Source organism: Aptenodytes forsteri, unplaced genomic scaffold (assembly GCF_000699145.1).
Source record: "Aptenodytes forsteri isolate BGI_AS27 unplaced genomic scaffold, ASM69914v1 Scaffold119, whole genome shotgun sequence".
Classification (NCBI taxonomy): Eukaryota; Metazoa; Chordata; class Aves; order Sphenisciformes; family Spheniscidae; genus Aptenodytes; species Aptenodytes forsteri.
The window spans coordinates 12,617,358-12,639,937 of NW_008796165.1; the positions used below are offsets into that span (position 1 = coordinate 12,617,358).

Below are 22,580 nucleotides of genomic sequence, written 5' to 3' on the forward strand. Positions count from 1 at the left end.
TTCAGATTTAATAATAATTTTAAAAAAAAAAATAAACACACCCCCCCCCCCCCCCCAAAACCAACCAACCAAAAACCCACAACAACCAAAACCCCACAACTAAGAGAAGATCTAAGACACATAGCAGAGGTTTTCGGCAGTGCTGCTGAGGTGGACGTGCGCATGTAACTCTGTTCCACTGGTAATAGCTGTTTCAGTTATTTCAAGAAAACCCTGCAGTTGCCAGTGGTGTGTGTATATATATAATTTTTTTTTAATCAAACCATTCTCTTGATTTTCTTAATTACCTTGGTACACAGCTCATAGTATTTTGCCTTCATTTATGTAGATTGAAATCTTTTTTCCCCCCATCTGGGATGCTTGTATCAGCTGTAATCCATTTGTGATTAAAATCCTCCAGGCTTTTTCCAGTGACTGGTGTATATGTATCAAAGAGGAAGCTTGTGACAGTGGTGCTGCGCTCCAGCAGCAGTGTAGCGGCTGCAGATACAAGTCCACATCATTAAATAAGGTGTAGTGGGAATGAAAGAGAATAATGCTCTCAATGTTGTCTTGATCAGAGTGTTAGCTTAAGGGCATTTGAGTTTTCTTTTTGTTCAACGTGCACCATGTGTGCTGGGAGAGAATCGCAAGGCAACACGGGGAGAGTTAACTTGGTGATGAGAGATGTAGTATCTAACAGTGTTTTCAAAACACAAAGGTACTTTGTTCTACCCCAGCAGCTATTTCCTGCTCTTGCTCCAGGAAGGCGGTGCACAGCGGGGCTCCCACGCTGCTAACCTCGCCGCCTTTTGTTGCAAACGCTGCGGAAAGTCTCCTCTTTGACTTGTACGTCAAACTGGTGAAGGAACTTCACAACCGTAGCGGTTTTGGAGGGTGTATGTGTCTGAGAATGGGTTATCTGATACCTACGTATCTAATTGAAAATCACCAGAGCCATTTTAAAGTTTGTAGCGAAGCCGTTTCTGGGTGTTTGCTAGTGACACTGGAGAGAGGAGTATATTTTGCACAGTAAAGCAACCCATCCTGCTAGCTGTCAGGACCGTGGCTGAAGCGCTGCAGCAGGATGTTCACCTATTTGTTTCAGGGGAAAAAAAAAAAAAAAAAAAAAAAAAAAAAAAAAAAAAAAAAAAAAAAAAAAAAAAAAAAAAAAAAAAAAAAAAAAAAAAAAAAAAAAAAAAAAAAAAAAAAAAAAAAAAAAAAAAAAAAAAAAAAAAAAAAAAAAAAAAAAAAAAAAAAAAAAAAAAAAAAAAAAAAAAAAAAAAAAAAAAAAAAAAAAAAAAAAAAAAAAAAAAAAAAAAAAAAAAAAAAAAAAAAAAAAAAAAAAAAAAAAAAAAAAAAAAAAAAAAAAAAAAAAAAAAAAAAAAAAAAAAAAAAAAAAAAAAAAAAAAAAAAAAAGAAATGGACCAGAACAATGCAAAGGGAAAGCACCAGCAAGAGAACAGTATGTTCTTTGTAATGCTTTTTCTTTGGGGACATCTATTGCTGGCAATAAGATTAAATCACTGAAACCTTCCCTGAAGCTACATCTGCCACTGCCTACATTTTCCGACCTCAGTAATAAACTAACGTTTGCCATTGTTCGTTTCTTCTGGATTTCATTTCTTACAGATTTAACCAGCACTATTTACCACAAGGCATTCAGTTCTTGCTTAAAGCTGAGATCTATGCCAAGTCCCTAAAAATATTCATAGCTCCAAAGAATCTGGTTTTAAATAATATCATAAAAAGTAGACGATATTAATACAACGGTTCACACTGAGTTCACATACTGCTGATGCCAATGTATAAAAGCGATGGAAGCCTAAGAAGCTCTAGACAAGACTACCCTGAAGTGGTGAACCAAAATCATTTTTACCTTTTTAGTAGCTATCTGTATTTTGATTATAGCAGTAATTTTCTTATCCCAAAATATTAAAAAAATATATAAATCTGTGTTACAGTCTTGTTTATCCTGACATGGGGTGCTGTGCCTTTTTACTGTGGAGCGGTGGGCTGTGTGGGGTGGGTCATGGCTGCCAGTTTGCGGGGTATTTGGGAGGGAGGATTCAAGCCATCCCATTGTTCCCGCAGGACGCCATAGTGATCCATGAAGTTTATGAAGAAGGGGCAGCAGCCCGAGATGGCAGGCTTTGGGCTGGCGATCAAATTCTGGAGGTAAATGAGTCTCTCCATGTATGTACTTGCTTGTATCTTTGTCATGTATAGTTGTATTCAATGCAGCATATGTTTCTTGTAGGGGAAAGAGAGATCATTGAGTAGGATCTGTACTTGAAGCTTCTTTTCTGTCACTAAGAACATCTTGACAAATTCATATTTCCTTATGTATTCATATAAACTGAAGGTACAAATTGAGAATATATTAGATTTAATTGAGCAAGGCAGTTCTCGAATTACATAGTTCAGCTGTCATGTCCAATAGCTCAGTATTATTCATCTGTTTAATCTTTCATTTGGAGGCCTGCACTACCGCCGCCACTCCAGTATCTCCGCGCTGCCTGCAAACGAAGTGCTGAGCTGGGCGAACGCGGGGCGAAGACAGCAAGGGTGGCTGCAGCATTGCTGCAAGCATTCCTGCTGAAAAACTCACAGTGCCTGCCTGCGGCATTGCTGGGGGAGCTACCGGCTCCTTCAGGCCATGGTTCATAAAACTGGTGAACACACAGAATTATTTCTGTGAATAAATGTAGTGTTTTTCCTGCAGACAAGCGTGGAAATCAAGGAGGGAAAGGGTTAAGAAAGAAGTGTTGGTCTGCAAATGAAACTTGCGTCAGGCAGGGGTTCAGCGCAGCTGCTTGCAGTGTCTCGCTGTCAGATCAGGACAAATTCCCAGCATGGCCATTAAGGCTTTGGTGTGTAGGGTTAGAAAAATAGCAAGGGGTACTTGGGGAGTTGTCTTTACAGCTCTTGCACTGAAAATATTTTTTTTTAGCGTTAAGGCTGAATGTTGTTTTCATTTTATAAATAACTGTGTATTAACAGAGCACAATAAATAGGGGATAAAAGTGGGGAAGGTTAATTAATTCTTCTCTGGCCAAACAGGAAAGTGCTAATGTTTGTGTGCCATAATATTGTTATTATTTCAGCTTTTAAAAGCCGTACTAATGAATCAAAAAGATGACTCTGAATTAGTTTCAGATTGGTATGATAAAGCACACATAGATGCCTGCATCGAGAAAAGAATACCGATGCAGTATATAAATAAACGTGTGCAAAATTAGTACAAAAGAATATAATTACTATAGATTAGGCATAATTATCTTAATGTAAAATTAAGTATGATTATAACTTTGCATATTTAGAAATACTGAGAAATATTTTCATTGCCTTAAAACTTATTATGTTATGTAAGTGGATTAACATTGTATTGTTATTCAGTTACAGTTCATGCTACTTCCTAAAGAGACTTCAAAAATATTTAAGCATTGATATTTTTTGGTATTGACAAATAAAAGATGATTTTGTTAACAGAATATTGACAAACACCTTAAAGGGCATCTGTGGATCAGGCTTGGCAAAATTAGGAGATTAAGTTTCAAGTTGCAATATTCTTCTTTCAGTACTTCAGCATTCAGTCAGAACTTCTTGTTCTATCTGAAATTACGAAAATGCTAAAACATATTCAGGTTATCGTAAGAGAAATGTAGTTGAGTGCTCCAGGAGCGGTCTTGTGTGCCATCTATTGGAACAAAGCAAAATAACCATTTAATATGTCCTGTCTGGGCTTCACCATTGCCATTTGCTAATGTTTCCAATTCCTTCTGTCTTTGGCTTGGCGGCATTGCGAAGCCGGGGGAGAAGGATTCTGAGCAATAAGAGATATAGGAAGCTCAAAGGAGCACGTCCCACTTTGTCTAGTTGTAAGAAAGAAGCATTGTTTGAGGTTCCAGCATTTAAAAAGAACGGAAGAACACCCACAAAACTTACAAGCCAGAATGTTTTGATTATTGTGATTTACTCCAGGCAGTGGCACAAAGCACAGAACTCGCACTCAGTAGGAGATCCAGGAGCACAGCCCTCTGGAAATGGGAGCACTAAATTAGAGTGCCAAGGGGTGTCGATTTGACAAATTTGTCCTGTCACACAAGGGTAGGGTGTGATGAAAAGATCATTTATACATGTCATTTGGAAAGAAAACACTGATTATTTCAGGTGAACGGGATCGATCTGCGGAATGCCAGCCATGAAGAAGCTATCACTGCGCTGAGACAGACGCCCCAGAAGGTGCAGTTGGTTGTTTACAGAGATGAAGCGCATTACAAAGATGAAGAAAACTTAGAGATTTTCTATGTAGATATACAAAAGAAAACGGGCCGAGGACTAGGGCTCAGCATAGCTGGAAAACGGTAAGAGCATCTCTTTGATCGGACTGCACTTCAAATGAGATATTTTGCTTTTTGCCATACGAACAGCTGTATCCATTAAACAGAATATGAAATAAAGGAAGAGGTCTGTAAGCAACAAAATTTTGGATCTAAATAATTTCAAGGATGCCATGGGGCTGTGGTCCTGGCTCCTCTGTTAGAATGACAACACACCTGTGTAGCAAAGGCTGCTGCTGCCCAGGAGGGCTCCCAGCCCAGAGGAGTGCTCCCTGCTCAGAGTGAGTGTGGCCAGGTGGGCACACACAGAACGGGGAGCTCACTGTTCTGCTGGCTTCAGCGTAGCTGTGTCTCAGTTCTTGGAAGCCCTAGCCATGGCTTTTCTGATTTCAAAATGGGGAGAAAAACCTTCTTATTTCCAAATACTGGGATATGCCTTTGAAAATGGATTTGTGAGTTAGATCTAGCTCCTGCTTGGGTTCAAAGAGACCAAAGTCAGTGGAAGCTAAGAGGCTGAGTTAGACCCAAATCCTGAACAGTATCAAAGTGACTGTACAACACTGTAGACAGCAGTTCTGTGAGTACAGTACAGAATTTGCGATACAGTGGTAGGTAACAGCTGCTTAATAAAATGTGACTTTTTACTGATGTATTTCTAAACCATTGTTATTAGATCATTCGAACCAGAGCACTGATAGATTTAATCTTTCATTGCTAGGAGATTTACAGCATGACACTGGCAAGCACTCGTTCAGTGTTGGTGCATAAGAGTCATATGGTTGCTCTTCCGTATTGCCAAAAAAATTTATTTTCTCAATTACAAATCAACATGTCATTATCCTGACTGCGTATGGTCAGTAAAGTTTCTGCAGCAGTTTTTTTAAGAGTGGTGATGTTTAACCCAGGTGTTGTGAGCAGATTGTGGGTTGGGTAATTAATTTAGCTTATGTAAATTACCCTACAGATGGTAATCACAGTCTCCAGCCCTCCTGCGTTTGCTTCAATGCAAAACTTTCTATACTACTGCTAAGTGCTTCGCTTGTGGGGATTTCCATGTTAGAGGTAGCCTGATTTCTGAAGTCAATTAAATGATACCCGGGTATAATTCAGGTTGTGAAGTGTTGTGTCCTTCGGGGTGAAGGATACCAAACGCCAAATCTTGGCATTGCAGCCAGCACCAGCTCACACCATAGCGAGCCCCAGGAGCTGGGGCCAGCACAGAGGGGTCCTGTGGCCTCTGGGAGGGGACTCCCCTGCAAGGAGGCTGGAGCTGATAAATAAATACATTCCCTTCATCTGCGTGGCCTGCTGCTCTCACAAGCCTCGCTGCCCGCTGCAGGCGGACAGCCACAAAGCTGGATTTTCTGCTGCATAACTCATGTGCAAACTATAAAAGTCTTTTCTGCAGAATTCTCCCTGCTCTTCTGTTGGGGGCCTCCAGGCTTTTAGAAAAGAAACTGAGCTGAACCTTTAGGGGGAATACAGAAAAAAAATCTGAGGCTGCTTAATTCATATCAGGCACATCAGGAGATAGTTTAACTCCATCTTAGACCGATCCTTGGCTTTTTATTCATAGAAGTGGTATTTTCCATGAATCTTTATGGATCATGCAGTCAGAACTAACAATTCAAGGGGAAAGACAGCATTAAATATAGCAAAACATGCCTTGGTTTTAAAACTCGTAGATTTTTTACGCTCAAACGGTTGAATGGGGTGTAAAACTAGTTCTTCCTCTGCTCACAGGTTTCTTTTAATGTCTCTTAAATGCAAGTAATCTAAATTGGTCTCCCAAAGAATATTGGTTTGTGTAATTAGCCATATGCTTCTTGCATTGTTAGAAATGGAAGTGGAGTGTTTATCTCTGACATTGTTAAAGGAGGAGCTGCAGACCTAGATGGAAGATTAATTCAAGGAGATCAGATTTTGTCTGTAAATGGAGAGGATATGAGAAATGCCTCACAAGAGGCTGTTGCCACTATACTTAAGGTGAGTACATAATACATTTTAAGATATTGAATTGCAGTTACTGACACTATGCAAAGTAATTATCCTGAAGCACTGTTTACACATATGCAGGACAGCTTGAACTGATTACCGAGACAGGAATTTAATCTGAAATAACTTTGGGAGATTCATTTAAAATCAATTCTCCATGTATATTTAGAAGTGGGATGCTATGAAGTGAGAAAACAAAGACATGTAGTATTTAGACATTTATTTGAAAATGCAACTGTGTATTTCATACGTTAGAAAAATATTTTGAAACCTGAGAGTCATACAAGTCAGAACTGAAATAAAATGCCTTTGGCTTTGCTGTAGTAACCTGCAGCTATAAAATGGCAGCTTAAATCTGTTTCTGCACAGTTTTCCATCTTACAGGAGTGATTTTATACTCTGAGTCTGGGAGAAGTTGCCTTTTTCCATTAAAAAGCATGTGGCTGCTTGAGTCAGAGGAGAGGGCAGGGGATGGCCTGGCTGCGAGTGCCTGATGTTAGCTCCTCTGTACAGCTCCCAGCCCCAACAGCCTGTACCAAGGACGAAAGGATGGGTGGGAGTGATGCTGCAGACCCATTTCTTTTCAGAACTATATCTGGAGACAAGGGCTTTTTCCATGCCATCGCCACTAGTATTTCTGCACATGGTTTCTTTCGTTCTTGAAGGGAAAGGCTAATTATTTCCTTGCTTTTTCCATTCAGGTGGAATTTGGGTGGCCAAAAGTTTACCTATTTAAGAATTGGAAATCGGTGATAGGAGGGTATATTATTAAGTTGAATCCATATGTGTTAAATTCACTCCTTTTCTGCAGCATTTTTCCTGTGAAGTGTTTTTTCATAAGTATTGTTTGTGGCAAACATCTGTTAAAGAGTTGGGTTTTTTTGTTTATTTTTACTGAGTAATCGGCCATCTACAGTTTGCCAGTAGGAAGATTCATACTGACGTCAGCAACCAGGATAAATCTTCAGGATAAACCTAAATCCAGGGACGGGTACTTTTTGTATTGTCTAAAAACAAATGTTAATGTTTTGAGTGTTCCTTGTGGTTTTCTTCATGGAGTTGTGGTGCTGAATATAAACATAATTCTCTCCACGAGAGCGTGAAATATTATATGTCTACTTAAATGCTGTACATTGTGGGTTTTTTCCAAGTGTGCCCAAGGCCTAGTGCATCTTGAGCTTGGGAGATTGCGAGCTGGATCATGGCTATCATCACGGAAAACATCCGAAAACAGTCAGGTTAGTGACAAATTCATACGTATAAAATGGAGCTGTGAAGGGCAAGGCATGGGGACAGTGCACAGGCGTTGCACGTGAGGCTCAGTCCTTCCATAGATGCTTACTGCTGAGGACGTGGAACAAAATATTTTATCGCAATAATTTTCTGTGCTGAACTGCAAAGTAAGTGTCACGCTGAAATGATTAAATAGAAGAGCTAGTTAATGTATTTTTTTGTTTAAGGAGTGTCTTCCTAAGACACACCAAAAATAGGTAATATCTTTCTCAAATGATGATGCCCAGAAATTTTTTTAGACCTGCAAAAAATGCTGAATGTATTTTCTGCAGCTGTTTTGTCAATCAAAATGAGTTAATGGAACTGAACTGTATCTTTGCCTATCTTATGGCACAACCACATGAGAGCTGCTTTCCTCTCAAAGAAAACACAGAGCAATTTCCTGCTTCACTTGCTTTTTACCTGAAGCAAGGACAACAATTCGTTTTTCAATCAGTGCAGGGCTTTTCCCCTCTCCCCGCGCCCCCCAATCAGCTCAGACACTGATACCATTAGTATTAAAGTCCAAGTACTGCAAGGGAGAAGAACAAGGCAAGATGACTTAGGAAAATCCATTAAAAAAAGTTTTCTTCTGAAAAGTGACTGCTTTGCCATGATATTTAAGTTGCCAATGTACCCGAGACAGACAAGCTGTGGTTCACAGCAGTCCTATTGCTCTGGAGTATTTTGCCCCGTCTCTGCCCAGGGGCAGCTGTCAGGGACCCGGGGGACATTGCCCACACATCTCCCTCTCACACTGATGTGCAAGCAGGCAGGAGAGGCTGCACACCTGTGGGATCCAGCCCAGCCACCACAAATGCTAAAAGAAGGGCTTGGTTTTGGAAACGGAGAGGAGGAGCCGTAGGAGGCTTAGGGGGGATGTAAGTTAAAGCAGGAATGCTTTTAAGGAGGTCAGTAAGAGGGGAGGCTTGTCCTTGATGTTGTGCATGAACAACCCAAAAAGGGTGCCAAAATCATAGTCATGTGGTGTGATTTCTTAACTTTCTAAAGGCCAGCAGTGATCCAGCCTGCTGTCTGGGTGGGTGAGGTGTCAGGAAGGGCTAAAGCCATGCGGGAACAGCTGGGCTAAGCCCAGCTTTAAAAATAATGACTAAATATCATTGGAGAAACATCTGCACTGCATGCAGCAGGCAAGGGGAAATTAAATAACAGCGGAAAATTATACTGATTGCATTAAGTAAAGACATTGAGTATTACTTTTTTTTGGTTATTGTATCAACAGCTAGCCTAAGCAAGAGCAATGTAATTGAAAAGTGAAGGTTAAAAATTATCCATCCAGTTTTACTATGTAAAACTCATAGCTGAAAGGGAAGCAAAATGCCATAGTATCTAACATGAGTCTAGGTAAAAAATAAGATCAAACAACGTCATCCCCCTTTCTTTATAGCATAAGAGGCTTTTGCAGGAACCTGGTAATTTCTGTATTTCTTTTAATACAAGAAATCTTAATTGCTGTTTGTAATGCAGAGTCATTTGAGAGCCTTCATCTCACTGCTCCTAAGTGACTTGGTGATTTTGAAAACTGCATAAATGTTTCTCAGCAAAACCGTTCCAAGAGTTATAAAAATCTTGGCAGATAATACGGCAAATCAGCTTGAATGATTTGCACAACTGCGAGCGATGTTTTAGAAGCTGCTGGCCAAGAGCATCCAGAACTTTTGTCCTCACTTGGCTTTTTTCTTGGTCCATTGCATACCTTTAACGGTAGAAATACAAGCCTTGTGGTGCAGGACAGTGATTTCTTTCATGCGCATTGCAAATTATGTTAACTGACCCATGAATTGGCAACTAGAGGTGGAAATTGCGCTCTGCCTGTTGTTCATCACTGACAGCTGCACACTGGTCAGTTAGGATAAATGCTGCCAGAGCTTTTGATTCACCGCCTAATGCATTTAGAGGGAGAAAGCTCTGCTGTGGACAGAGAAGTATAGACCAGATCTTTGTTTTGTATAAGGCATCTTAGTTGAGAAGGTCTGGCCCTTGGTGAAACCTGTTGTCAGACTCACTTTCTAAATTGATAATGATGTTTCCTCGAGGGGCAGAGTCTGAAGATAAAGCCAGATATGGAGAAAGGGAAAAAGGGGGCTGGAAATGGACGGCCAAGAATTGGTAACGTGCACGAACAGCTATCTTTGGAGGCTCTCCCTTTTGTCACCTGGCATGTTATTCGTGGAAATAAGAGTAGGTTCTTCGTCAAATGAAAGGAGCAGGGTCAATTACAGGACCTTGTAATCAGACAATATATTCAGCTAAAATAACAAAGCCTGTAGATTACTACCATGTAACAAGATGGGTGTTAAGTGTTATTTCCACCTTGTGGGAGAGGAGCTGTTACGTGTCCTGCTGGGTGCCTCATGCACGCTCATCATAGGGCAAGGTGCCTGCAGGGTGCATCATGGGGAAGATGCCCACAAGCTTTAGCAGCAGCCATCATCTCCCCTTCTCAGGTTCAGAGACACACTGGGAATAAGCAGAGGAGGGGGTTAATCCTGCTTCCTTATGACCTCTAGAGCAGACCTGAACAATGCACATATTAGGTATGCATGTAACGGAGTGAAGTGCAGTTGTGTAGTACTGTGAGCAGCGCTATGGGTGTGCCTACAACTCAGGGACAGATTTTGGTAGGTTACCCCTTTGGAAATGAAGTTGGAGCGGTTTGCACTTGCGTGGCCAATGTGGTATTTCCAGTCCGGTTGGCACAGAGCACAGCTGCGCCTGTATGTTGCAGGAACTGGTTTAAAGTTAACATTTGGGTTTGACTTACAGGTTTTGATTTATTTTTTAACTTCAGGTGAGCCAACAGAGTGTCCATAGCCACTTCCACCCTGCGCTTGCTCCGGTCCTCTCTACCTTACAGAATTTTGTCAGCACAAAAAGATCTTCAGCAGATGTGTCTCAGAGAAATTCAGGTATAATGTGGGCAGCTGTCAGAATAGCTGTGTGTTATTTGCTTTGTACTTGTGCTGGTTTAAAAGCAAAACTGAATACTTGAATCTGGTTTTCCTACTCAGCCTCCCAGAAGACGTACCGCTGATATTTTAAGAACTGAACACTTTCCAGCAGATGACATTATTTTTATGTCTACTAGTAGAGTAATGGCTCCTGTATTTTAAGTGCAGAATTCCTGTGCCCTGCAATTCCCCGACGCCCTTGTCGGAGGCTTAGCACAGGCAAGGTTCTTGCATTAGAAACTGTTTTCTCAGGGAATAAAGCTGCCACCACTTCATTTATATCTTTGTTGCTCTTTAGTGTATAAAGGGGTGTTTTGTAATGAGAAAGTCACAATGCTCAGTTTGCAATTTGCAGATTTAGCAAGTGCTAAATCTACAACCTGCAGTAGCTTGTGGAGAGCCTGTGCATTTGTGTGCTCTGACCTATGTCAGAAGTTGGTAACCTTTGCTCATGTCTGACTGTGGGCAGAAATAGAAGACATTTCTTCTGCCAGTTTGCATGCACTGGAGGAGGTGTGTGGCTTTTCGGGCAGCCTTCCTTGTGCCATTTTGAAGGGCCCTGCAGCACTGAGAATGCATGTCTGCATATGCTGATTTGGTGTCCCCGGGGCTCGGCTTCCCACTGCCACAGACCTCGCTGTACCTCAGCGGTCCTGCCTTGGGTACTCATAGCAGATATCTGCACAAGCACACGTGCGTGGCAGTGAGAAATACTGATGTGTGTTATTAAGAATCGTTAACTCTTGAAAGAGACTAATTCTGCCTGCCTTCTAAAAGGTTCTTAAAATAGTTTAATTAAAGCCGGTAGAATTAGAGGTTGGTATAGCAGAGCCCAGGACCTGACTACATCATCAGCTCTTAGGCTGTTTAGTCCCTGTTCAAATGATTCCTTTGAAGTGTCCCTTTTTTCTTTTTTTTTCCTTTTTTCTTTTTTTTCCTTTTCTTTCTTTTCTTGTTTTCTTGTTTTCTGTTTTCTTGTTTTCTGTTTTCTTGTTTTCTGTTTTCTTGTTTTCTGTTTTCTTGTTTTCTGTTTTCTTGTTTTCTGTTTTCTTGTTTTCTGTTTTCTTGTTTTCTGTTTTCTTGTTTTCTGTTTTCTTGTTTTCTGTTTTCTTGTTTTCTGTTTTCTTGTTTTCTGTTTTCTTGTTTTCTGTTTTCTTGTTTTCTGTTTTCTTGTTTTCTGTTTTCTTGTTTTCTGTTTTCTTGTTTTCTGTTTTCTTGTTTTCTGTTTTCTTGTTTTCTGTTTTCTTGTTTTCTGTTTTCTTGTTTTCTGTTTTCTTGTTTTCTGTTTTCTTGTTTTCTGTTTTCTTGTTTTCTGTTTTCTTGTTTTCTGTTTTCTTGTTTTCTGTTTTCTTGTTTTCTGTTTTCTTGTTTTCTGTTTTCTTGTTTTCTGTTTTCTTGTTTTCTGTTTTCTTGTTTTCTGTTTTCTTGTTTTCTGTTTTCTTGTTTTCTGTTTTCTTGTTTTCTGTTTTCTTGTTTTCTGTTTTCTTGTTTTCTGTTTTCTTGTTTTCTTTTTTTTCTTTTCTTTTTTTTTTTTACTGTTTTGAGTACTTTTAAGTGTCCTATGGCTAGATATATGCCGGCCAGACTTCCTGACTGTCTATTATTTACTAATACAGCACAAATTAAAAGAGGAAATCAATGGAACCTCAACAGTCTCAGACTAGCCGTGTGCCCTACCCTTTGTGGTAGGGACACTGTGATTTATGAATAATAAGCCAATCTTTAATTGAGTGAAATGTACAATAGGGCTTTTCTTCAGGCCGGCAGAGTGCTGCTATTCAATAGATTGCGGTGAGCAGTGGCTGCGCTACAATGGGCGTCACGGTGGCATCCGTCAGCCAGAGTGATTGCATCCGTATTCATCTCTGGGTGAAACAAATCCTGTCCTCCTCACGTGAGCAGCACTGCCTGGTTTGGCACAGGAAGACTCCACTTCTGCTTGGTGATAACTCTGACTAGGCAGCAAGGGACCATTGTCACCTGACAGTGTTATCTCTTAATTATATTATCTCTTAATTACAGAAGCTAATTGTTTGTTCCTTTATTAGCAGGAGCAGATATGGGCCCAAGGACTGTGGAGATAACAAGGGTCAGTGAGTTATTTGCTATCAATTCAAAAAGCTGACACCTTTAACTGAAGTTGTTAATTTCTGTAGCGTTTCTCAGAAGTAAAACTGCATTATTTATGTTTGCAATAGGTTGTTGGATGTATGCCTGTGCAATGGGACATGCGTGTGTGAGGATGTGTGTGTCTGTCAAACCTATCTATTTTCTCTCTGTTCTGTAAATCAAATGAGTCAGTTATTGCTATACCCTGAACATTGACCTCTACAAGTTGCTCCAATTGCGAATGTTGGGTTTTTTTGTTTTGTTTTAGGGACCAAATGATGCACTTGGTATCAGTATAGCAGGAGGGAAGGGAAGTCCATTAGGAGATATTCCCATCTTCATTGCTATGATTCAAGCCAGTGGTGTGGCTGCACGTACCCAAAAACTCAGAGTGAGTAGAGGGGTCCTCTCAATATTTCCTATTTCATCTGCCATGTGACCCACAGAGAAGGAGCCTCAAACACTTCTGTATATACCATCACTTTGATAATGTCTCATAGACTATTCTGTCTCTTAAAAACAAACAAACAAATCCCAAAAAACAAATAAAAAAACCCCCAAACCTGCCATTCTCTTCCCTTTTTGATTATATTGCATCTTGGGATAATGGCAATGGTTGCTCACATGGAAAAGTGATATTAAGAGAAAGAACATAAATGTGTTCGCAGTGGTCTTTGGATGTATATGTTCATCCAGACCCAGGGAGGGCAGCAACAGGCTCTCTGGAAATCACAGGTGTCTTGGGGACTGCAGACTGGGCATCATTTGGAGCTCAAACCAGTAGAAACTAGATCAGAAGTTAGTTGTTTGATCTTAAGGCCCTTATAAAGAAATGCCAAAATAAAGCACTTGTATCAGACCCACAGGATATGTGGGTTTCCAGGAATGACCATGGTGAACACTTTCCAGTTTTGGAGAGAGTTTCAAGGAATCATTAGTATTGAAAAGAACTTACTATGCAGATACCTACGATTGCTTTGGCCCATGAGATTCATTAGTACAGCTGCTACATTCATGCCATGTCTCTAATAGAATTACACGATAGCGCTAAGTGCCAGGGTCAAGGTCATTTTTATGTATAAGAAGACGAAATCATCTAGATTAATTAGATTAATATCAGAAGTGCATGCTTTTCTATACTGCATTCAGCATGTGCATACATAGTCTCTAAGAATATGAACTTGTCTGCAATATGGACATGAATTAATCCTTTCTGGATGGGAGGACAGCAGTGAAAATCTCACTGTCTGCTTGCAAATGGAAATAGTAAAATACAACCCATCTTTGTTTCTCTGATCACATTGTTATTTTTAAAAAATCTGTATTGTACTTGCTTTGAAGAATGGTAAATGATCACTAGCAATGCAGAATTCTCACAAAAGGGATCCTGCAAAAGAGAAGCATGACTGTGCAGTGCCAAGTTCACAAATTTTAAGCATTCTTAATTTTAATTTTCCCTAATGCTAGTAATTTTCCATTACTGTTGTACTTTTAGGTTGGAGATCGGATTGTCAGTATTAATGGGCAACCTTTGGATGGGCTGTCTCATGCAGATGCGGTTAATCTACTAAAGAATGCTTATGGGAGCATTATCCTGCAGGTATGGTGATAAATTGAACATGCAGCTGCATGAGGGTAGATAAATGGCATTCAGAGGAAAAAAAAACCAAACCCTAAGCATCACTGGCACGAGACATCACAGAATTGCAGGGTGCTTGCTGATGGGAATTACACAGAATGAAAGCAAGAAATAATTTTCATTCAAAAATTCTTTATTGCCACTCATACAGGCTGTGAGCATGATTATATAAAAGCGTAACAAAGAGAACAAAATAACTTGTTGCTACACATGATAAATCAGCAAGCTTCCAAGTTGTTTTTTTTTTAATTTGGAGTTAACTAGGAACAAGAAATTATGTGTGCGTGTGTATGTGCGTGCATGTAGCTAGACTGTGACCAAACTGCCCACAGTGTCAGTTTCCTTGCTCTTGAAAGGGGGAGAAGAAAGAAACGCTAGCAGCGTTTAGTAAAAATGATAGCATCATCATTAATAGCGCTGCCTAGAATTGATTATTCTACAGGTAGTGAATAATAACAGTGTTACCACCGCCACGTTTATATGCTGGCTAAAAGGAAGACATGTTCTGCCACTTCGGTTCTAATTGCTGCTTGCCAGTATATTTATCTTTAGTTTATTTTTATGTTTACACAAAGAAATAGAAAAAATACATGCCAGAGAGAATTCAAAATACTACTTATTTGCAGAATTATTGTAACAATTGGAAAACAAACTTAAGATGTACCACTAAAATCTACTCTAATTTTCTTTATCATCACAGCATATTGGATTGGAACACATCTTGAGAGATTTCTTTTAAGTTTCTTGCTTGCATTACAACACAAATGTGACTATAAAAAAAAGGGGGGGGGGGGGGAGGAAGAAAAAAAGGAAATGATATTATAATAAACTTAGTTTTAGACTTGCTTATTCTTTGTTTTGTCTGTCCGTGAACTGCTGACCTGGTAAGTGATGAGCCCAGTTCCAGAGCAGATGGTGTATTTGTGTAGTTCCATTGAAGTCAAAGGAAATACACAGATACACACCAGCTGAGGATTTTCTGTTAAATTATAGTTATCATATTGTTACTAACATTGAGTAATTTCACTTTTCATGTCAACAGTATTCCCTGAATAGAAAATGAAAGCTTGCTGCAAAACCCAAAATTGCTAATCTGAAAGCTGTAATACAGCGTATTCCACCTCATCATGTATTTAAAAATATTCCTGATGAAGCACACTGTCAGTTGGTCGCTTGCATAAACAAAGAGGTTCTTCTAGAAATGTCTTTGGGTTTGTCAGTTGACGGTTTTTCTTCTGCATTTTTGCTGTCTAGCTTAAAATGGGCTTAATACTTTTTACAGATGATACAGGTTTATTCCGATAGAACAGAGTCTATTTTCCTCTATTAAAAATCTGTTATGTGAAGGTGGAATGATATATTTTAATACCGCAGGGAGTAGTGTGGAAGCCCTGCCATAAGTGTGGTGATATGGTTACCTTACATGCTAACCGCAGGTACTTCTCAATCACTGAATTGCTTTTTTTTTAATTAAAACAATCTAAATGGAATAATCCTATCGCTGTGATAATCATGACTGATGTGTCATTAAGTAATTCTATTTATTATCAGGTTAGACCACTTCATGGCAAACTGCTTTGAAAGGTCAGATAATTGTGTTCAGTGGTGTGGAAAGGCTTATTATCAGTACGTCCTGGGAAGGATGGTAAAGGAGTTTGCAAATGCTGTTTGCAAATGGGAGATTAGGTCTCAGGGGAACAATCATCCCTTTCGGCTGTTTTGATGCTTTCGTTTAATTTAATTTCTTTTCTGCAGGTGTAGTAATGAGATAAGGGGAAGCTTTTTTACGAGGTTGTTGAACTCTGATATGTTCTTACTGCCAACTGAAGATTTTTGAATATAGATTTATTTTGCCCTCGTTTTTATTTAACAACAAAATACAACAAATACTGGCTGGCACTCTTTCCCCTACTGCAATGGGAAGGAAAACTTAACGGTGTCTTTGCTGGCTGAGCCAGGTACAGCTATCTTGTCTGCCGGACCCCTTCATTTAGGGCATCCGAGAACCTGAGTCCTGGGATGCAAAATTTGCATGAGAACTAATCTTTCTTCCTTGAAAATGCTACCACCCTCTTGGCTCCAAGCGATTAGAAAGAGGGAAATATTGTTGTGGAAGAATTGTGAGCATTGATTTAAACCGGGGGATTTATATAATGGATTTTTTATTTCAAAAAGGTACGTTTCCCTTAAGCCATGTTCACAGCAAGGAGTGGAAAAAGTACCTGTTAATTTTGATAAAATAAGGCCATAGATAGCTAGAGGAAATATTGAAAATATACTTACTGGGTATTTCTCACTGTCTCTGAGCCAAACGCCTGCGCTGTACAGTAAACGTCAAGCAGAGAAGAATATCTCATCAGAAGGAGATGGAGTTAGGGGATAACCACGGCATGTAGTTGTTAGGAAATTGATGCTCTTTCAGCTGTGAATACTTAAAATCCAAAACACTTCATAGTGGTTTCCTTGAATTTTTTCCAGAAAAAAGCAAAGAATAGAAAATTAGCATGCAATGAAAGGTTAAAAAAATAAAGCTAGAGTGGGCATTGACACTTTGTATTTAATAAATCCCACTGGGTCTGCAAGCTACAAGCTTTTATCCTTACGAGGCTAAACCCTTGTGAACAGCAAACTCCAGGCTTCAGCGTGCAAGTAACTGTTTTCTCAATATGGCCATAGTTGTATTTGTAACTAACCTATACAACATTGATATGGTTGCTTTAAAAAGCCTGAGTAAGTTTGGTGCCCCACAACCTGTTCAAAATGCCATTAACTCTATTAATTACTGTGTGGTGGTAATTCATGATGGTTTCAGAATAATACAGGAGCCAGAATTGGGAAGTTTAAGAATCCTGTTTGTTAGATTCGTGCTGGAAATTGCAGAAAACTTGAAACCAAGGATTAATTTCTTCCCCACTCAGCAAACAAACCAATCTGAGGTATTTCAGGGCCTTTGCCCCATAGTCCAATAGACCCTTGGGTCTCTGTTTTATTAAAGGCTAAGGTGCTCTCTGTGGGAGACCTTTACTTTCAAGCCCAATCCTGGACACCTTGTGTTGACTCTGAGACGTACCTATTTACTTGACAAAGTAACCTCTTTCTCTGGATTATCCAGAAAGACTGTTCCCCTCTGCTCGGCATCTGAGTGATAGTCATGTAAAGGCATGAGAAAGCTTCAGAGCAAAGTTTGCATTTAACCTCCAGAAAGGTGGCTACTATTAACTCTATTATTTGGAAGTATTGAACTAGTAGGAAATTGAAGAAAGTATTTCAAATTTGCTTGAAAAAAAAAATGAACAATTGATTTTCCTAATGTATCGGCTATTTTCTGCATAATTAGCCAAGGTGTCTTTGGTATTAAGTGAACACACATAGTACTTCATTGCATCCTTCTGTTTAGGTTGTGGCTGATACCAACATCGGTGCCATTGCTACCCAGCTGGAGAGCATGTCTGCGGGATGCAACCTTAACTCTTCTGAGCATCCTTCTGAAGATCCCGAGTAAGTTTGTACTTAGTCTGCATAACTGAAGTGGATTTCTATGCCCCATGCAAGGGAAAAGCCTAGGCTGGTGAAGGGGGTCTCTCCCATTGCTTTTCTCTCTAATATTCCATCACCTTTAAAATGGTAACTGTGACCTTCTCCAAGCTGATTACGGACTCGTGTCCATCTTCACCTGGTGTCAGAAGTTGTTTGAGTAAATAAGCACAAAATGTGTTTCCAAGCACTAGTTCTGGACATTTTTTAAAAAAACTTACCTCCTTTTCTAATGTGTTATGCTGACATGATAGTTCTGCCCTTGTCTGTTGGCTTCCTTGCCTCAAAGGAGTTATGACCGTAGCAATTTGAAATAATTTGTCATTGGCAGACTAAGGCAAGAGATGTTAAAAAGCCTGGTATCAGAGGGAAATGTTTCAAAACATGTCCCAAAACTTTCTTTGTCTTTTGAATCTTTTTAGCTTTACAATTTGAAAAAGTCTGATTAAAAAACTTTCTACTCACAGCACTTCTGTATGGTGATGGAAGTTAGAGATCTAGCCCTCCCATGGCCATGCATCAGTCTCCATTGTGTGCTTTTTAAGGCAGCTTATAGCATTCCAGTTATCATTTTGAAATTAATTTGATCTTCATTTTTGTTCATTAGCTTCATTATGTTCTTAATTTTTGTTCTTTGATTCATTATATTTATTTTAAGAAGCTGAGGTGCAAGTTGCTGCCCTACCTCAGGGGGGTTTTAGTATAAAAGTTAAGCTATTTATGCTGCATTCATTAGTCATACAATGTGAGATACTGTTTTTATTGCTGCTCTCAAAGGAGAATTGCTTACTTCACAAAAGGATTTGTATTCTCTTTTCATATCAAAATAGTAAGGAAATTTGAATGTGAAAATATGAAGCAGAATTAGGTAGGTGTATGCATTCGTTCTGTCCTAAAGAAATGGCTAGATACTACTCATCATAGGCTATACCTTTATATAGGTGGAAGATGCCAAACAGCTTTTGTCCATGATAATTTTTTCTAAATATGTAGAAATGACTTCTTCAAATTTGAGATGGATATACATCATATATATGAGTGGTCTAAATTCCACCAAAAATCTTCCTTTGCTCAATGTAGACAGTGAAAGCCCCTGAAGAGCAGTTCAGGCTCTAAGCAATGCACTGAGTGAGGGGATCTCAGGAGTCAGCCTCTGGGGTTACGAGGCACAGGGACATAGGTCAAATATAAGTTGTTAGAAAACAGCCTAAAGAGCCTGCAGTAGAGCTGAGACTATAAACACAAGTGTTCCTGGCTGCACCCTGCCTGTTAGACTCATTCCTCTGAAGTCATAAAGTAAAATTACACACACTGTAAGGAAATTGTTGCAGTTGCCACTTATGCAGACTAAAGACAACAGCTTGGCCGGTAAGAAAGCAAACTCTCCTTTACGTACGTGCAGCGACTGCAGATGAGGGGAGTCTCACTTCTGCATCAGAGATAAGTGCTCTCGTTGAGCTCTTATTCAAGTATTTTCAAAGCGAGGAGCTGAAGTACACTGAACAGCGTTTGAACTCTGGGCTGCACAGGAGTGTATTTCAGGGCAAGGACAAGAGTCATGGTTTGTGACTGTATGAAAAACTTCTTGATAGATAAATATCTCTGTAAGTGTTCCTTCTGCGTAAAGTCCCCAGAGACAGACGTTGCTATTCTAAGTGACATTTATTGTGTTTTCAGAGCACCTCAGCCTAAGATTATTACTTTGGAGAAAGGCTCTGATGGACTGGGATTTAGTATTGTAGGGGGGTATGGAAGTCCCCATGGAGACCTGCCCATTTATGTCAAGACTATATTTGCCAAGGTATCTTTTTTTTTTTGTTTTCTCCCTTCTTCTGTATTATCTTTAAAAATAAACCTAAGATTTGGCTTGGACAATATATTATGTAGTAGAAAGCAAAATGTACTGTCTTAAGTACATTGATGTGAGTAAGTGGACCCAGAACTCACAGCCGGCTTCTCAGTTTATATTTCACATTATATTTACTGATGGCTGAAACAAGATACTTTATCTCAGCAAAATTGCTCTGTGTACTTGGGAAACTTGGTTTTATACGTTAAAATATTTATAAGGCAGTTTTATATCTGTAAATCTCAAAGAGCCTTCCAAGAGGTGTGGAGGCAGCACTTTTCCCACTGTACAGGAGAGGAGACAGTTGCAGAGATGCTGTTATCTTTGTGGCTGAGCTTCAGCTGCAAAACCAGCAATAAGCTGCTGTGCTCAGATAGGCATCTCAATGAGAAAAAACACTGAAAGACGAAAACGCCATACCTTGTGGCTTGATAATGAATTGGCTCACACATCGGTCCTGGCTTTAGTTATTCTCCCTTGCTTCCAGCTTCTCTCTCATGCCTCTCTGAGTACTCCAATCCTGGAGTACTGGAGTACTGTGCTGGAGCCGCTCACGGCACAGCTGTCTCAGCCCATCTCTGACCCCAACCCTGAGTGTCAGGGGAGGACTGGGGGGTCCCAGCCAGGTACAGCAGTGGCAATGGCCACTGGTGCAGAGGGATAAGTGCCCCTTTTCCCACCCATCCCCTTGCTGGCAATGTGCTCAGCATGGGCCCACAAGATATGTCAGGCATGGCCACGTGAAGGGAGTTCTGGAAACTGGGGGGGAAGAAAAACAGTGGGAATTAGGAATACTTTACATAAAGTAACCTTGAAGTCAGTCACACACAGTTTTTTGTCCTGTACCTACTTGCTGTCACTCGTGTCAGCGCTTCTGCCAGGGTTGATGACATAATTAGGAAAACTTCATCTGAAAGTGGAGTAGAAGTCGTGTCTCCTTTGCTTCTGCGATTCTGGGGCTCAAACCACAAATATCTGGTCTTTTTACAATTTTCAGTTATTAACGTGGGAAGATACTGTGTTTTTAAACTGATGCTTATATTTACAAGTTTCTAGATGTGAGCACAGCTGAGAAACCCTAAATCGAAGCTAGAATACACTGCAGTCACTGATGGGGCCATGGAGGAGAAACCGACACCATGAGCCGACCTCTGGGCAGGGCAGGGCTCAGGATTTAGATGAAGGAGCTGCACTGAGGCCTCTGGAGGAGAACAGCCATTTCTAAAGCTCTGTGGGAGCTTCTCAGGACCTTCAATGGAGCCCAGCTCCATCCGGGGCTTGGGGCAGTGCCCAGGCTGTTCTGCTGCATGAGTTCTGTGTCCCTCTCCCTCCCCACATTTTAACGGTTTCTCAGCACTGGGTGCGGTGTACATTTAAATGCTGCTTTAACAAGCCTCTCCATAATCATAAAAGCCAGAATCAGTCAACACTGCAGTTTTTTCAAGGATGAGCCGATTCTCTTCTTCCCAGGGGTGTATCACCCACCCATGCTGCCCCAGACCTTACAGGGTTGGGTAAGCGGGGTGAGCGATCGGCAATGGTTGAAGCACTCAGGGAGACTTCAGCACTGTCATTTCCCATGTTCCCCACCCAGTTACGGTGGGATTTCCAGTGCTGCATCCCTCCTCATTTCATCCATCAGCATTATGAGAGGCGGGAGGGCTCCGTGCTACCAACCGCTAACGACTCGCTTTGCTGTTTGCAGGGAGCAGCTGCGGACGATGGCAGACTGAAGCGTGGCGATCAGATTTTAGCAGTTAATGGGGAAGCTTTGGAAGGTGTTACTCATGAGCAAGCTGTAGCTATTCTGAAGCGCCAGAAAGGAACTGTAACATTAACGGTGTTATCATGAATGTCATTGCGCTTGCGGAGATAAATACAATTATTTTAGAACATCAGTAGAGCTATAATAATACTGTTCAGCCCTGAGCAGGATGTAAAACAAACCCTGGCAAAAACGAATCAGTATTCACCCCATTGCCAGAAAGGGTAGTGTGCATCTCGAGCTTCATTTAGCCTTCCACATTTATCAGCCTTTCTCCTCACCCTCCCCTACTTCTGGTGGCTTTTGAGGTTTCTCTGGACAAGTTTAATTAAGAAACTTCAAAGAACAATATCCATTTTACTTTATTTATACATCGGTTTATCCCCACTAGTCTGAACCCCAGTTACAACTGCTGAACCTGGAATCAATTCGCACACAAAAGAGAATTTAGATCATCAACTGATCTCATGTGATGAGCAGAAATAAATGCCGAGTGACTTGTCATCTCACTCATGATTTACTTATGCTAATTGTCCTTTCAAGTATGCCAGAAAACATTAGCAATGTAATTAAATTACCACTGTTCCAAATGATGAAATATCAAATTCTCCTCGGGGAAATTATTTGTGCTCGGCACAGTAAGTCTGATAGTCAAATGTGAACTTCTCATGTTTATCTCTTTGGGTAGGTCTATGGAAGTTAGTCAGAGGTAATTACTGTGATGTGTCAATTTGCAGCCTTTAGCATGAAAAAATAAACTAGGGGAGAGGGAAATTTTATTTTTTTAGGCTTTTAAAACGTTTGAGCCTTTTCAGATATTTAGGCAGCATGAACAACAACAACCTATCTCGTTCTATTCTATATTTTTAAAGAAGAAGAAATGTGCTGATATATGCCAGTCATGTTGCATACAAAGGCAGTTGTTGTTGTGCCAAGTTGCAGCATAATTGTTCATCCTGAAACTTTAATGAAGACAAAAGTTTGCTTCAGCAATGTGATCCTGTAATTCTAGTAATGATGGTGAGCAGTCCCTCTGCACGTTGTCTTTAAGGATAGATGAAGTTAATCCAAACCAGCAAACCGTTTTACATTTCCAAGAGTCTCCCCAGGATCAGATAGTGCA

General features: G+C 40.2%; 1 protein-coding gene across 1 annotated transcript in view; it reads left to right on the plus strand.

Moving 5' to 3' along the window:
* Positions 1–21,544, plus strand: part of PATJ (PATJ, crumbs cell polarity complex component) — a 155,416-nt gene extending 133,872 nt beyond the window's left edge. Inside the window, exons 34-44 of the mRNA XM_019474145.1 lie at positions 2,074–2,157; positions 4,153–4,346; positions 6,161–6,308; positions 7,469–7,555; positions 10,402–10,519; positions 12,610–12,650; positions 12,939–13,061; positions 14,166–14,270; positions 17,707–17,807; positions 19,521–19,644; positions 21,398–21,544. Of these exons, the coding sequence (XP_019329690.1) occupies positions 2,074–2,157; positions 4,153–4,346; positions 6,161–6,308; positions 7,469–7,555; positions 10,402–10,519; positions 12,610–12,650; positions 12,939–13,061; positions 14,166–14,270; positions 17,707–17,807; positions 19,521–19,644; positions 21,398–21,544 (1,272 nt within the window). The remainder of the gene's footprint in view (positions 1–2,073; positions 2,158–4,152; positions 4,347–6,160; positions 6,309–7,468; positions 7,556–10,401; positions 10,520–12,609; positions 12,651–12,938; positions 13,062–14,165; positions 14,271–17,706; positions 17,808–19,520; positions 19,645–21,397) is intronic.
* The last annotated feature ends 1,036 nt before the right edge of the window (positions 21,545–22,580 follow it).